Genomic DNA, 15,516 nt, shown 5'->3' on the forward strand with positions numbered 1-15,516 from the left:
TAGTGCAAACAGTTTTACCATTTACTGCACATTGTTATTCTTCTCGTTATTCCCCTATAGTGGCTAATGAACCGGAAGTCTCGCCCATAGGCTTACTTCCGCATTGAAGAATAAGGTGGATATGGGTGTTGCCAAGCATTCTCACTAATCTCTGATACTGAATTTGAAAAGTTAGATTAATTTAGTTTGGCTTGGGTGAAAAAGCTTACAGATTTCCATTTACTAGATTGTTTATCTAATCAAATAAACAATTGAGTCAAGAACAGAATATTTAGGATTAGTTATTTTTAGTTGGTGATATTTATAGGTTGAATTCATACTCCCTATAGTATTTCTGTGGCTTACTCTGTCTTTCATCTCCCTCTCTCTCTCACACAAACGCACACACATCTCCTCCTATCTCTCCCATCCTCTTGCAGCAGCTCATGTAAAATTGATGGCTGGTCCATTCGCCATTATGTAAGACTCATATAGTTGTTCTTTTTATAGCGAGTGATTAGGGTGTGTTCAGAGGCGTTTGAGAGGTGCTGCACTCCGGCAGGGATATTGAGTACTGGGCAGTAGCTTTGGATTAAAAGCTAACACAGAGATCCCTGATGACATCTTGAATGACGTTGTGTTTCAGCTGTTCAGGTTTATTCATCCAGCTATTCATCTAGTTTTTAAACACAACACTTGGTCTTCTCTGGATTTCAGTCTTTTAAATGCAGAAATAGGAGATGCCCTTCTTGGCCCTTTATTCCCTTCCTTTACTCGCATCAGCTTTCTCGTCCTTTCTTGCCCTTGCTCGTTCACTTCCTCTCCCTCCCCTCGGGTGGTTCCGACCACAGAGGATCCTAATATCAGCAGCTGCATTGACGGGGAGACTGTTGCCATGGATATGGGAGGCGGTTTCCTTGGTGATGCAGCGAATAGGACCTGCCAAAGAACAAGCTAGGGTGTAACTGTAGGATAAGTTCCAGAAATAGAAACTCTGTGACATAGCTTCCCGATTACTCAATGAACGTGCATCTTCTACCCCACGCTAATTGTGTTAAATGCACTTCTAATGCTGTGTTTTCATTACTGAGAAGAACATTGTGATATTTTAATTATTGTGAACAGATTTCAAAATATAGAGGTTGGCACTGGCATATAACCGCTCCATTTATTCAAAAGCACTGTTTATAGTCATCATGGAACTCTAAAATTAAATTGATTGTAATGTAGGTACATTTTTATATGATTAATCATATAATAACATTTAATCATAACCAATAACGTTTTGTATTAAAAAATGGCAGTACTGTGTGTCTAAATGCCACATAATGGCAACAAAAAGGATTTTATTTACAAACATATAGAAAACATGTAGGTACAATTTTAGACATTGAATCTTCATTGAATTTCTTAATGCATTTTCATCTTAGTTTCAATTTCACAAATTAAAATTTGGTTACACTTTATTTTAAGGTGTCCTTGTTACACATATTACATGTACTTACTATTATAATAACAATAAATGATGCATAATTACATGCAAGTAACCCTAACCATCTAGTAAATACATGTAGTTAATTAATATTACTCAGTACTTAAGTGTATAATTACACTGTAACAAAGACACCTTAAAATAAAGTGTAACCAAAATTTTATTTGTGGAGTTGAAACTAACTAAGACGAAAATGCACTAAGAGATGCAATGAAGTGATAGGAAGTTTCAATATCCTCTGTATATTGAGCTAAAGGATGCGATGCAATGTGTTCTTAGAGGAATGTAAACAGTAAAATTCATCTGACATGTCCTTATGCAACAAAACCCATTCACAAGATCCTGGCCCATTACAGCAATGAGACAGTCAGAGAGAAAAGACTTCTTTTATATCTGTCACTGGCCTGGAAGGCCACTGCAGCTGATGCATTGTACTTTGTGTGTGTGTGAAGTTCACTCTAATTAAGGTGCCTGAGCCAATCAGACTACACATGAATTACGACATCACATGCCTCTGCTCAAGTCTGGAAGGGCGTATGCAGTGGGAGCCAGAAAAGTAATATGTAATACAGGTTTTGTGGTGCCCCTGATATAATTTTAAAACCATGGTTTTTACTGCTCACATATTTCATGTTAGGATGCCTGTAATTAACTGGTCTAGTAGGTTACCTAATATAGAGGTTTAAATATATGTGCTATTTCTGTGCAGATACATACTCTAAAGTGCTGAATAATGCAGAACCCTGCTGTTGTGACCGACTGTGGAAGTGATTTATGTCACTCAACATGTTTAATGATTTTTCCACCCCTTTTTTTCATGAATAATTGTCTTGCATGATATCAGGTGTGTGTGTCACCATAAAAACTTCATTTCTCAAAGACAGAAGACAGTGAGAGGACATGACTGAACTGGAATGGGACTGATGTGTCTAATGGCTGGAAGGAAAGGATTTTTATTTTTTGAAGGGCTAGAGTCTGACATCTGATTTATCTGTTTGAGTGTAAGAAAATATTTTTTTTTTGCCCTCAAGAGCCACAAACACATTGTGATCTGCACAAAACATGTTTATCCATCGCAACATATGGGTATTCTGGGTCGCATTTTCTTTTGCCTTGTGTTGTTCATAGTGTTTAAGGATGAGGACATGTCTGCTACCTGTCTACATTGGCATTGGTCTAGTTTTACTGGCTTGACTGGTAAATACTTTGAAGTGTGATTGGATACACACCTTTTGAAATCATGAACAAAAATAGTGTTTTCTCCTCTTTTTTGTTTTTGATGGAGTGGATGTAGTTCCATTAAATTATTTGCATTTACAATTGTTTTTCTCTGCTGTACGCAATCCTATTAGAACAGACCAATTTTGGGTCACCAACCAACATTTAAAAACCACTGCATAAAAACATCAACTAAGGCATTGGCACAGTCACATTTAGGCAGGAAATATGATTGCATTTACTGGTTTGTGCATGCATTCTGGATCCTCGCTGTTTTGACATGCTTGAATTCCTGGTCAAATCCTGACATTCCAAAATTGAATGACTTCTTTCTGATGTGGAACACAAAATAAGATATTCTGAAGAATTTGTATATTTTTGTCCTTACAAAGAAAGTCAGTGGCATCCAACGTAGTTTTGTACTATAAAGACGTTCATTAAATGGGACAGTTGGAGCATCAGAATATCTTCTTTTTTTCCACACGAGAAAGAAAGTCCAACAGGTTTACTAAAACACAAGGGTGAGTAAATGATGATAGACTTCTAATTTTTGGCTGAACTGCACCTTTAATACACTCTCATAAGAACTCAGGCACAGTATAAGAGGCACAGTACACAAAAGAGGTCACACTTCCATCAACCTCGTACGTGAGAGACGAAGGAATATAATGGTTCAGCTGATTGCTCTAAATGTGATTGATACTGATGTTATTGTGTTGAGTGAGTGACACAGCACCTGAGGACCAGGCAATGATGACATCCTCCGCTAATGGTAAAGGTGCATGCTTGCGTCTGCTAGAACATTCTGAGAACCAAATGAGACAATGTGTGAGTGAGAGAGAGAAAGGGGTATTTATAAACACGCTGGATGCTAAAAGCAAGGGTTTTCAGTGTGGAGCATCCAATAAGGACGCGGCTCGTGTGATCACATGATCGAAGACTTGGAAGGAATGTGCGGACAGAATTAGGGTGAGAGAGAACGAGAGAGAGGAGGGGGATTTGGGAGAGAGACGCAGAGTCATCTCAGCCTCGGCGTTGAGGGAGGTTTAGAGACCAGCGCTGTAGACTTACAGTAGACTTACTCACCTAAATCAATGCTGTTTACTGACGGATAGACACCTTGATACAGAACAAATATATCTAGAGAGACAAGGACTGTAAGGATGTCATCCCAGCGCTCAGAGTGCAGAGATCTGTGCTCAGTGCCACCCTCCATGCCAGGCTTGGCATCGTCAACAGCTGCCCAGGGCTGGAACTGGCAGCAGGGGCAGCCAGGCGGTCTGCAATCCTCCAGACTGTTAGAGGACGACAAGCAGGACCTTTCCACCAAGTCGGCAGCACTCAGCCAGGAGGTGGACCAACGGGTAACCAGTCACCAGAGCAGCAGGGGTAGGAAGAATTTGGGCAGTGCAGCAGAAAGTCCCACAAGCGTCTCATCCTCTCCATCACCTCTGTCTCCAGGGAAAGACCTTTCCACCAATAGGGTGACATCAGGACCTTCACCGAGGAGTGGCGTCTTGACATCCTCAGACAGCGATTGGGATCCAACCCCCAGCATCTCGAAAACAGGCCTTGCGCTGAATTATTGTGTGATCGGCGTGGTGAATGACAGCTATGTGGAGGGCGAAGTTGAGGGAAAAACGGAAACACGCCCACCCATGTCACCCCCCGTGCAACAAAAGCGAATGGTCCAGCGCACGATGTCAGACAGTACCCACCTGACAGTGCCTGCTAGCCTTCAGCTGCCTGATAAATATCCAGGCAAGGATGTGCCGCCACCCCAGACCGCCATCAAATACTTTACCGTGGAGGACAAACAGAGTCTTCTGCCATCCATGAGTATCCCATCAGCCCCTACTGCAAAGAAAGAACAGCCTGCTGGTGTGCCACAGAGTTCTGAAAGGATACAGTTGCCGCCACAGCCATCGGGAAGTGGAAATGCTGTTTCATCCCCTGACATTCAGCCTAAAGGTGTCTGTAATGGTAGGTGAGATCAGCTGCTGTGATCTCCGTGGTGTGCCAATGCAGGATTGGGATCTGTTGGATCTCTAGATCTCTGGTTCCTGGATTACTTCTGTACTTGTGTCTTTGCATCAACAGATGTAATTCAATTTATCTGTGTGACAGAGCTGAACATACACTACCATTCAAAAGTTTGGGGTCCTGAGATATATATTTTTTTAATTTTGAATAATATTAAATAGTAATATTGTGAATATTATTACAATTTAAAATAATATTTTTATATTTGAATCTATTTTAAAATGTAATGAATTGCTTTGATGGCAAAGCCATTAATCCAGTCATCAGTGTCACATGATCCTTCAAAAATCATTCTAATATGCTAAACTGGTTCTCAAGAAACATTTCTTTATTATCAAAATGGCTTAATACTTTTTTTGTGAAAATGGTAAATTTTTTCAGGATGCTTTGATGAATATACAGCTCAAAAGAACAACATTTATTTGAAATAGAAATCATTTGTAACAATGTTAAAGTCTTTACTGTCATTTTTTATCATTTTAATGTGTCCTTTCTGAATAAATGTGTTATCATTTTTTTTAAATCTTACTGACCCCAAACATTTGAATGGTAGTGTATTTTGTTTTTTTGGCAAACCTTCTCTCAAAGACGGTCTGTTATAGATGGTTGTCGTTTGCAACTTATATTGAGCACAGCTAATAGAGTGAAATAAAAAGAGAAAGGTTTAGGGTTGTTATTTAGCGTAGATGTGGATTTATTCTGCTGATATCTTGTCATGTATGCATTTTCTACATTTTAAAACACTTTTCAAGATTTGTTTATTGAAAGAGGTTTTACTGTTAGAACAGTTTCCTCAAATGCTCCAGCAGATAGTGTGCTGTTTTTATTGTGTATGTGCATATCTGTGTATTAACACACCTGATGAAGACAGATTGCCAGATGCAGAGGTTATAGATACGGTTATGAGATTGACAGAAAGATGGATACGATTTGCTGTGTGTGCCACTGGCCGCCTGCAGGGATACACAAAAATATCAACAGAGTAACCTTTGGATGTCCTTTTGTCATAATTTGCTTTTGCTGTACTGAGATGAGCCCACGTTTCACACGTATACACTTTGTAATATTACCATCCATTTATCCATCTGTAACTGTGCGAAGAGCTTCAGAGGAAGAGTTATGGTTTTCATCCAGGGTCTCTGAAGGTACCCTAGGGGGTCCGTGGAGAAGATAAATTGAAAACATACTAAATGTTCTAGACATTTCTAACTGTTAACATATTTATAACTTTCTAACTAATGATGTTTCAAGCATTAAAAGCATTTTATTCCTCGATAATGTTATTAAAAAGGTATTAAAAATATAGTAAAAATATACTTTACCAAAGTACTGCCAAAATAAAAAAATCGAATGATAATAAACTGGATGCTTTTGACATTATGTTGGCCTGTCACAACTTTCAATGAGTATTTATCATCCTGTCTCAGGAACAGTGTGCTCTTTCTTTCTGTCCTTTCTTTTTTCTTTGTTGTTTTTTCTGTCTCTCTCTCTCACACACGGTTTTTGGTGTTTTGGTCTTCCGTTGGCCATTGATTTTTCACTTTGTGGGGTGAATGGTGCCAAGTTACATAAGGCATCCAGACTGACAATGTTCTTTTCTGTCTGTCCGCTCAAGGCACTGTCACTTTCTGTGCCCCTTTCCATGGCCTCTCATGCTTTTCTACTTTAATTCTTATTGTCAGAATGTACTGAGACTGAGGCATAAAGTGTAACTTGCTGCTAATTTGTGTCTCCAAAATATCTTGGATATTACAGCAAGCTACAACCAAAAGCCTTGTGTGAACAAACTTACATTGATCATTATGACAATTATAAAGATAAAGATAATAATTGTAGATCCACATTTGCTTGATTAAACATGAGAATGTCAACTTTGTCTTTTCAAAGTAAAAGAAGACAAGACAGCCAAAGAGAAAATGGAGAAGGTGGAAACTGCTCCGAAGATGGAAAACATCAACATAATTGAGAAGCAAGACAAGCCTGAGAAAATTGAGAAGATTGATCACCTGGACAAGAAAGATGAGATCACAAAGAAACCAGACAGTGTGGATAAGACTCAGAAGAGTGAGCAAATCATCAAGGATGAGAAGAAGGTTGAGAAAGAGGAAAAACAGGAAAATAAAGCTGAGAAGGTTGAGAAAGTAGACAAACCTGAAAAGACAAACAAGGAGAAAGACGATGGAGAAAAAGTGGACAAGACAGCCAAAGCTGAGAAGAATGCGAAGGCTGCTAAAGGACCTGCTAAGTCTCCAACATCTAATGGGAGCAAGGAGGTGACCAGCCCAGATAGTAAGGCCAAGGTAAGTCTGAAAAACAAAGGGACTTCATTCATTTGATATGTTTTTTATTATTATTTAAACTGCCACATTTGAGAAAAAGAGGTGTTTGCTCTCATTTTCCCATCTTTATAAAGAATAAAGATCAGTTACCCAAACTCACATTTTATGATTTATGAACAATTTGTACAGCCATTGCTGCTACCTTGATTTTATCATGCTCCCATGTTTGCATCTAGTTTTTCTTTTGTGCTTTTTGCAAATACATGCATATAGCCTTCAGTTGGGTCAACCAAACAAAGCTCAGCAAGACCAAACTCGCTGTCCACTGGAGACAGTGCAGGTGCCACCAAACGCACCTCTCCCACCACCAACTCTGCCAATAAAAAAAGCCCTGTGCCCAAGGCAACAACCCCCACTGCTGGAACCAAGAAAAACCCCACCACCACATCTACTCTTGAGACTAAGGCCAAGGTGAGTTAATGCCATTTCCCTCATCTGTGGTTTGGCACCCGGCCTACAATCCACAGGGGGAAACATTTGCGACTTTCTCTGATGCCCATCTCTCTTCCCTTAAAATCAGCCCATGGCTTGCCCTCTGTGTCATTGTCAACTCACGATGTTCTATCTCCAGCAAAATCTCAAGAGAGAGGCATGTTTTTAGGCTACTGAATAAAATATAAGGTGCAGTTTTGTTTTGCCTCTTAAATATTTCGCAAGTACAGATATCAATTAATTTGACAGGGCTAATTATATGCCGCTCTCTTCAGATCAGGTTGTAAATGACTTTTTCTCCAACTTTCATGCATGGTGCTTGTAGATTATGAATTTATAATTCATTCTCACCTTTTTATCTAGTGTCATCTCTTCTCTGCTCATTTTCTATATGGGTGATTTTTCATTTAGGGGAAATTTTTGTCCATTAGTTAAGGGAGATTTGTATTATTATTATTATAAAGAGAAAATCTAGTAGATTATAGTAGTATATTATAATATGCTTTACATTTTAATTTGGGACAAATAATTTATTTTAGTTCATTGACTGCTAGGTAACATGCTGCATTAGAAAATTCAAGGTTTGCTCTCTACAAAAAATAAACAAATAAACAGAAAAGGTCATTACAAACACAGACAATATCAAAGATCCACACCAATACCCAATATACCACAATCCACTTTAAAGTTGATCAAGGCCAATATCAGATCGTTCATCTGGGTCATGTCATTTCAAGATTTGTTAGTCAAACTCTGCCTAAATTGAACAATCACCCTCAAACATTACACCACCCTTATGTATGTAACTCATCTAATCAACCTCCTGACTTCAACTAATTTTCATTCATGGTTGTTCAGCATTCTGATGTCTTACTGTTTTCTTCAGTCTAATGAGACCGCAACTCAGCGTCGCCCTCCACTGCCAAAGGCTAAAGCTGCATCGGCTACGAATTCTAAAAGCGGCACTACTAGCACCCCAACTACCACCTCTGCCCAACGCTCCTCTGGTGAGCTGTTCCACCATACAGAACTCAGTCAGGGTAGATTAATTACATTTTATATTGATGAAAAACAAATCATAGACTTACAGTCTTTATAATTGTATGCGTAGTATAAAGGTCCCCGATCATAAATCATTTTTGTTTATTGAAAGATTTTGTAAAGGTGTTTCATGAGTCAAACAATTGGCAAGTTGCTAAACAACAGTACAATCCAACAGTGCTATGCACTTCTGTCCTTCACATCTTCATTTTGATTCTTTTCATTGCACTAAGGTTTGTAGGAGCTCAGGTTATGCATTCAGTGATTTAAAGTCAGGATAATCATGTGATGACGTTTAAATTTACATAATTTAATTTGATTCTGTGTTTTTACAGCTACAAAGACTGAAAACCAAGCAGGAGAGGTGAAAAAGACAAGTGCAAAGACAACACCAGGTGAAAATTAATAAATTTTCTTATCCAGAGAAATATTTTACATACAGTTAGAAATAGACATAGTTACAAATTACACATAGTATATTAAATTTACTATACCTCCTGGTAATGGTATTTACATACAGTATAATATTATATAAGATTTTGCTTTGGTTTAATTGCTGAAAATATGAGTTAAGAGTCTTGTTAGCTTCAGTTGCACTTGCACTAGACTGTGACTACTTGTTTCCCCGCTTATGGTAGCATTGTGGTACATTGTAAACAAAACTTTATTTCCCAGTAGACTAATAAATTCCTATGCATTATAATTTTCAGAAGTTTCTTTATGACAGACAGGAATATTGGAACTTGTGAATTTCAAAAGTTCTCACCATTTTTATGTGCAATATATGAATCATTATATAATTTAAGGCTATGTGACTGGATATAATATAAAGTGTGTAAACTGTGTGTTCCAATATACCACAAACAAGTCATCCAAATATTAAGACAAACATTTCAATTAGCAGAGACTTGAATAACACCCATTACATGAAATTAAATACATTCTGGTTAAATAAACCAACAGTCTAACAGATTTAAGAGTGGAGAGATCTTCTTTCCAGCGGTCAGCGGAGGTGCTTATGTGCAAATAAAGGTGCTTACTTGTCTGTAGCTGTTACTAAATGCTGATTTAATGGAGGCTTTAAGAGCAGGGTGAGAAGTTTACCTCTACTGTTTCCTGAAAACACAGCAGTTCTGAGCTAAGACACACTGACTAGTGCATTTGTTAGTCATCAAATCTGAAGCTGCTGACATAGTCAGGGATAGACTTACTCACAGAGGCCTATCTGAAAACATCACACTGATAGAACCTTCAACTCCTCTCTACATCTCTGTGTACACAACAGCCGAAAACATTGTCACTTAGATGAGAGCTTGGCGCTTTTCTGGTGGCTTAGGGAGAAGAAACATTCATGAGGTCAATGATAACAAGATTTATCTGTCTGTGACCTTTCATGCATACTGTATTAAGCCTCCTGGATTGTGCTGTTTGCTGCTACAGTGACTTGCATTTTGTTTTGCAGTTAAAACAACTCCAAGAACAACTCGCACACCACCTTCTGCCACCAGCACAGCAGCCACCAATGGGACCCCTCGTCCCTCCCGCATCACCAAACCCCCCGTACCCAAGCAGACTCCCCTAGAGAAGAAGCCTCCTGTACCTCGAGCCCCCCGAAATGTCAGGCTCACCAAGGCACCACTGCCAGATCTAAAAAACGTGCGCTCCAAGATCGGTTCCACCGATAACATGAAGTACCAGCCTGGAGGAGGCAAGGTGAGTTGACTGGTCAAAAGAAAACCAGAAGAATTTGCATGTGCGCAAGAAATTAAATAATATGGAATTTAGAGACACACACAGATACTGCACTCAACCTCATTTCTTTACAAACATAGATTTAATTTGATGCATTATTTGGCAACATATGATCATAAGCTCATGTTCTGCACTATTGCTGCTATTAAACACATGAAATGTTATAGTATTTGTTATAGTTGCTTCTCATTCGTACATCTCATGTCACTGCTGGTCGATGTAAATGCCATTATTAATTTGATTGATCCTGAACTTTTAGATACTGTCAGTTTTGACTGAGCTCATGGATGCACGGCTTTCAACAGTGTTCTTTGATTGACATCCACCTGCCAGTGGAATACAAAGCTCCCACTTTTTATTACTGAATCTGTAGAATTGATTTGTCTGTCTTCCATAGCCATCTCCCAGCCACCTATCCTTCCCCATCTCTTTGAAATGAAAAAGACCTTGTGTAACAGGATTCCCCGAAGGGTTTTCACTTTTCAGGGAAGATCTAGAGAACCCAATGCATTAGGACTGGCTGTTTCCATATTTACACCATCTGTAATACAGATGGTGACTGTCAACTAAAGGCCACAATGCATCATTTAAATTAAAATGTCTTTTTATGAAACCCTCCATGAAGGATGTTTGCTCTAATAATAATATATACAGTTATACAATACAATAATATACAGTTTGCTCTGTAATATTTAAATGAATAGTTCACTCAAAACTGAGAAATTTGCCATCATTTACTCATCATATTATTGTTCTAAACCTGTGTGACTTTCTGTCCTCTGTGCAACACAAAAATAAAATAAATAAATATTTTGAGTAATGTTTTTGCCAGTACATTATGTTATTGTATGGATAAAAAAACACACTAAAACACTTTTTAAAATATACTTTTCTGTTCCATAAATTGCTGTGACTTTTATTGTATGGATAAAAAACACACTAAAACACTTTTTAAAATATACTTTTCTGTTCCATAAATTGCTGTGACTTTTATTGTATGGATAAAAAACACACTAAAACACTTTTTAAAATATACTTTTCTGTTCCATAAATTGCTGTGACTTTTATTGTATGGATAAAAAACACACTAAAACACTTTTTAAAATATACTTTTCTGTTCCATATTATAAAAAGAAAGTTGTACCGGTTTGGAATGACAGAGTGAGTAAATGATGACAGAAATTTCATTGTTGTGAGCTATCCCTTAAGTTTCAATTGGCTTTGTATTTAATAGAACAGACCGTTAAATACACTATTTCCCCCTGTGCAACTGATGACACACAAACCGTCAGCTCATTCTTTCAAATTCCAAAGTAACCTTAGCATACTGAATCACTTATTGTGGTACATCCTATACTTCCTTCTCTGAGACCTTCGACCCTTGGCTTTCTGTACCTCCTCCCTGCACTGCACTGACTAAAGGGGTGCTTGTCTCCTCAGGTCTCTGCAGCCCAGGTCAAGACCGATGCTCTGCCAAAGACCAGCCAGGGCAAAGTGAGTCCCTCCCAATGACATCTCCCTGACTCACTGCCTCAATATCACTCTCTCTCCTGCTCTTACTCTCGCTTTCTTTCCAAAGATCATCCGATCTTGTAGAAACTTGCTTATGCAACCCTAATTTTTACAAGTGTACCCAGACTCACAAAACTTTGTGTACTAAAATTAGGTTACAGTGGTTTTCTGAATTATAAGGAAACATGCAGGCACGTTGTTGTTGTATATAAACATGTCCACATACATGTGTTAGAGAATGTTTTTAGAGCAATGCAGCCTGGTCTGTGTATGTCTTCTGTGGATTTAACACCACACAGTTCTGTCTCTCGGTACACTCTTAAAAATAAAGGTGCTTCAAAAGGTTCTTCAAGCGATGCCATAGAAGAACCATTTTTGGTTCCACAAAGAACCATTCAGTCAAAGGTTCTTTAAAGAACCATTTCTTTCTTATGGCATCGTGAAGCACCTTTATTTTTAAGAGTGTAGTTCACCCATGATCATTGTGCCACTCTTCGTGAAATATTTGTAGAGTCTGGTTTACCATTGTTACCAGATAATTGTCATAGTGTTTTTGTTAGTGTTTTCTGCACTAACCACGTCCATCTAAAAATAGCATAACTGCATGTTGTACAGACTCAGCAATAGTATCAACACTCTATAGTGCAATTAATTTCTTACCTTACAATGGATTGTCATACTTGCACTTTTGCTTTTGCTTTTAAGGAAAAAAAATGCTTTCCCACTGCGCATATAATATGTGCTATATATATCACCTTTCTTGCAGCTTTCCACACAGGAGAGAGACTGTGGCTATTCTTGGGGAACTTAATATAGCATGAAATGAAAAACGAAACTATTTATTTTCAAAATATTCTTATACATAATAAAGACATATTATATAATAAAGATTATATTATATTATATTATTATTAATTATATTATATTATATTATATTATATTATATTATCAGTGGTTCTCAACCAGAGGGCCTCAGAAAACTTCCAAAGGGGGCATCAGGAAGATTTAAAATTTGTAAAAAGTATTTATAAAATAATAAATATAAACTCAAGATTTTAACTGGAATTGTATTTCTGTGGTTAATTCATTTATTTACCTGTATCAATACTAATATCGGTAATAATGTATTATAGTTATTATACAGAATATGAGCCTTTGAATATTGTATTAGACAATATTGACTTTGAGTCAAAAGGTTGAGAACCTCTATTATATTGTCTTGCATAACATCTGTTATTGGCATATGGTTAAAAACTGTTTTCATTGCATTTTAAATTGCTGTGTTTTCACTCCCAAGATCACCTACAGCCTCCTGCTGTTTCACAAAGTCAGCTGTGTGAGGAATTGTGCCTCTATATATCTGTTATCTATTATGTATGCAGTTCCATGGATATTGTTTAAAGGGGTCATATGATGTTGCTAAAAAGAACATTATTTTGTGTTTTGGGTGTAATGAAATGTGTTTATGCGGTTTAAGGTTCAAAAAACACATTATTTTCCACATACTGTACACTATTGTTGCTCCTCTATGCCCCGCCTTTCTGAAACGCGCCGATTTTTTCAAAGCTCATAGTTCTTACAAGTACGGTGTGCTCTGATTGGCCAGCTATCTAGTGCATCGTGATTGGCCGAATACCTCAAGCGTGTGACGGAAATGTTACGTTCCTACCATACTGTGATGATGCCCTGTCAGGCCGGAGCAGTAGTTTCGCTTTCACAACGAATCACACAGCGCCTTCACGACATGGCGGCAGCGGCAACAATACTACAGCGAGAATAAAAGTTACGCCTTCTTTCTTTGCGTGAACATTTGGGCGGTGTTATGCAAATCTTCCCACATCGTGACGTAGATATGTTGGGGCGTGTTAGAACGAGCAGTTTTAGGTAGGCGTGGCTGACTCTTAACTTTTATAAAGAATATCTCTTTGGATTTGAGAATTTAGTCTTTGCAACTTTACAGATCTTTTTTATGCACCAAGAGCTTGTAATACTCCAAAGAGAAAGGAAAAATTTAAATCGCATCATATGACCCCTTTAACAGTGCCTTGCATGTCAATAACTAAGTAGACTTTAGTGCTACTGGTGTTTCTTTGCTGCTCAAAGAATCATCATGGTCATGTTTTTGTTTTCAGGAAATTCATCAGTTTTCGGCACGGCCTTCAAACTATGCAGTATTGCAGTTATCTCCAAATTACATTTGCTTTTCCTGGAGTGGTCTGTCACTGCAGGTCAAATGAAACAGTTAGACTGTAGCCCCTCGAGTGTTTAAGCATTACCTGAGATTAAGGCAATAAAGTGAGCTTTAGGCTGTGAAAAACACACTCTGAGTCAGACAGAGTGTTCCTGGCCTGCTGGTACTCTGTCCAAACAAATATGTGAGTCACACAAATAAATCCTGCGCCAAACAGCACAACAGACAATGAACGTTTGAATCTAATATGGCTGCCACATAAAATGTTCAGGAATCAACTTGCTTCTTCAAACACAAGAGCGAAAATAACTGTTTGCTGCAAATAAATGAGTAGCTTGATCATTCAACACTACTTGACATCTTCAGTGGCATCGTGCTACTCTTTACTTTTAATTTACAGTAGTACATTGTTTAACAGACTCATAGACTTCATAGCGTTTGTTTCTGTCTGTTTTGCATGTGTAACTGTAGAATAACCTTTGACAATGTTTCCTTTGTGCTGTTGTGCGGTGTTTAGGTTCAGATAGTCCACAAAAAGCTGGACTTCAGTCATGTCACCTCCCGATGTGGCTCCAAGGACAATATCAAGCATGTTCCTGGTGGAGGAAATGTAAGTGTACAGTGTCATATTGGCTCAACAACTCTCTTATATAAAATGTGTTAAAGGGTTAGTTCACCCAAAGATGAAAATTCTGTCATTAATTACTCACCCTCATGTTGTTCCAAACCCATAAGACCTTCGTTTATCTTTGGACATTGTTAAAATAGTCCATGTGACAACAATGGTTCATCCTTAACTTTACCAAGCTACGAGAATACTTTTTGTGCGCAAAGAAAAAAAAAAGACTTTTCAACAACTGTTCAGCAACTTTTTCTCTTTTGTGTCAGTTTTCGACGCACGTTTATGAGAGTACCACGACGCATGCGTGTGATGCTGCTGAGGCAAGATTTCAACAGAGAGGATGACTTGCAATTTTTGCCCAGCTTTACTTATTCAAACCAGAATATACAGACGATAAACTAAGAGAGATGGACGTTCTACATCAGAACGCTGGCTCCTTTGTCAGCAGCATGCGTTGTGGTACTCTCATGAATGCGCATCGAAAACTGACATGGAAGAGAAGAAATTATTGAATAAAGTCATTATTTTTGTTTTCTATGTGCACAAAAATGATTCTTGTAGCTTCTTAAAATTAAGGTTGAACGTCTCAGGTTACTTATGTAACCATGGTTCCCTGAGTAGGGAACGAGACACTGCGTCCTCTAGGGGTCGCTATGGGGGAACGCCTCGTCGTGACCCGTGTCTGAAGCATACATTGAAAAAACACCAACTCGTTGGCCGGCGACAGCCATGACGTCACTACCGGTGCGACTATAGTATAAATAGGCGCCGGGAGCACACATCATTCACTTCTTCGTCTGAAGCTTGCATCCGCAGCATGGCAAGAAACCTAGAGGACACAGTGTCTCGTTCCCTACTCAGGGAACCATGGTTACATAAGTAACCTGAGACGTTC

General features: G+C 38.3%; 1 protein-coding gene across 3 annotated transcripts in view; it reads left to right on the forward strand.

Annotated features, from left to right (window-relative positions):
- map4l (microtubule associated protein 4 like) overlaps positions 1-15,516 on the forward strand; it is a 43,043-nt gene that overhangs the window by 19,399 nt on the left and 8,128 nt on the right. For 2 of the 3 annotated variants that reach the window (XM_016486128.1, XM_016486129.1), the window contains exons 7-13: positions 6,620-7,032; positions 7,285-7,482; positions 8,390-8,510; positions 8,880-8,939; positions 10,007-10,257; positions 11,737-11,790; positions 14,517-14,609. In XM_016486128.1, the coding sequence (XP_016341614.1) occupies positions 6,620-7,032; positions 7,285-7,482; positions 8,390-8,510; positions 8,880-8,939; positions 10,007-10,257; positions 11,737-11,790; positions 14,517-14,609 (1,190 nt within the window). The remainder of the gene's footprint in view (positions 1-6,619; positions 7,033-7,284; positions 7,483-8,389; positions 8,511-8,879; positions 8,940-10,006; positions 10,258-11,736; positions 11,791-14,516; positions 14,610-15,516) is intronic. The other variant, XM_016486130.1, reaches the window with a different exon arrangement.

Source organism: Sinocyclocheilus anshuiensis, unplaced genomic scaffold (assembly GCF_001515605.1).
Source record: "Sinocyclocheilus anshuiensis isolate Anshui unplaced genomic scaffold, SAMN03320099.WGS_v1.1 scaffold329, whole genome shotgun sequence".
Classification (NCBI taxonomy): domain Eukaryota; kingdom Metazoa; phylum Chordata; class Actinopteri; order Cypriniformes; family Cyprinidae; genus Sinocyclocheilus; species Sinocyclocheilus anshuiensis.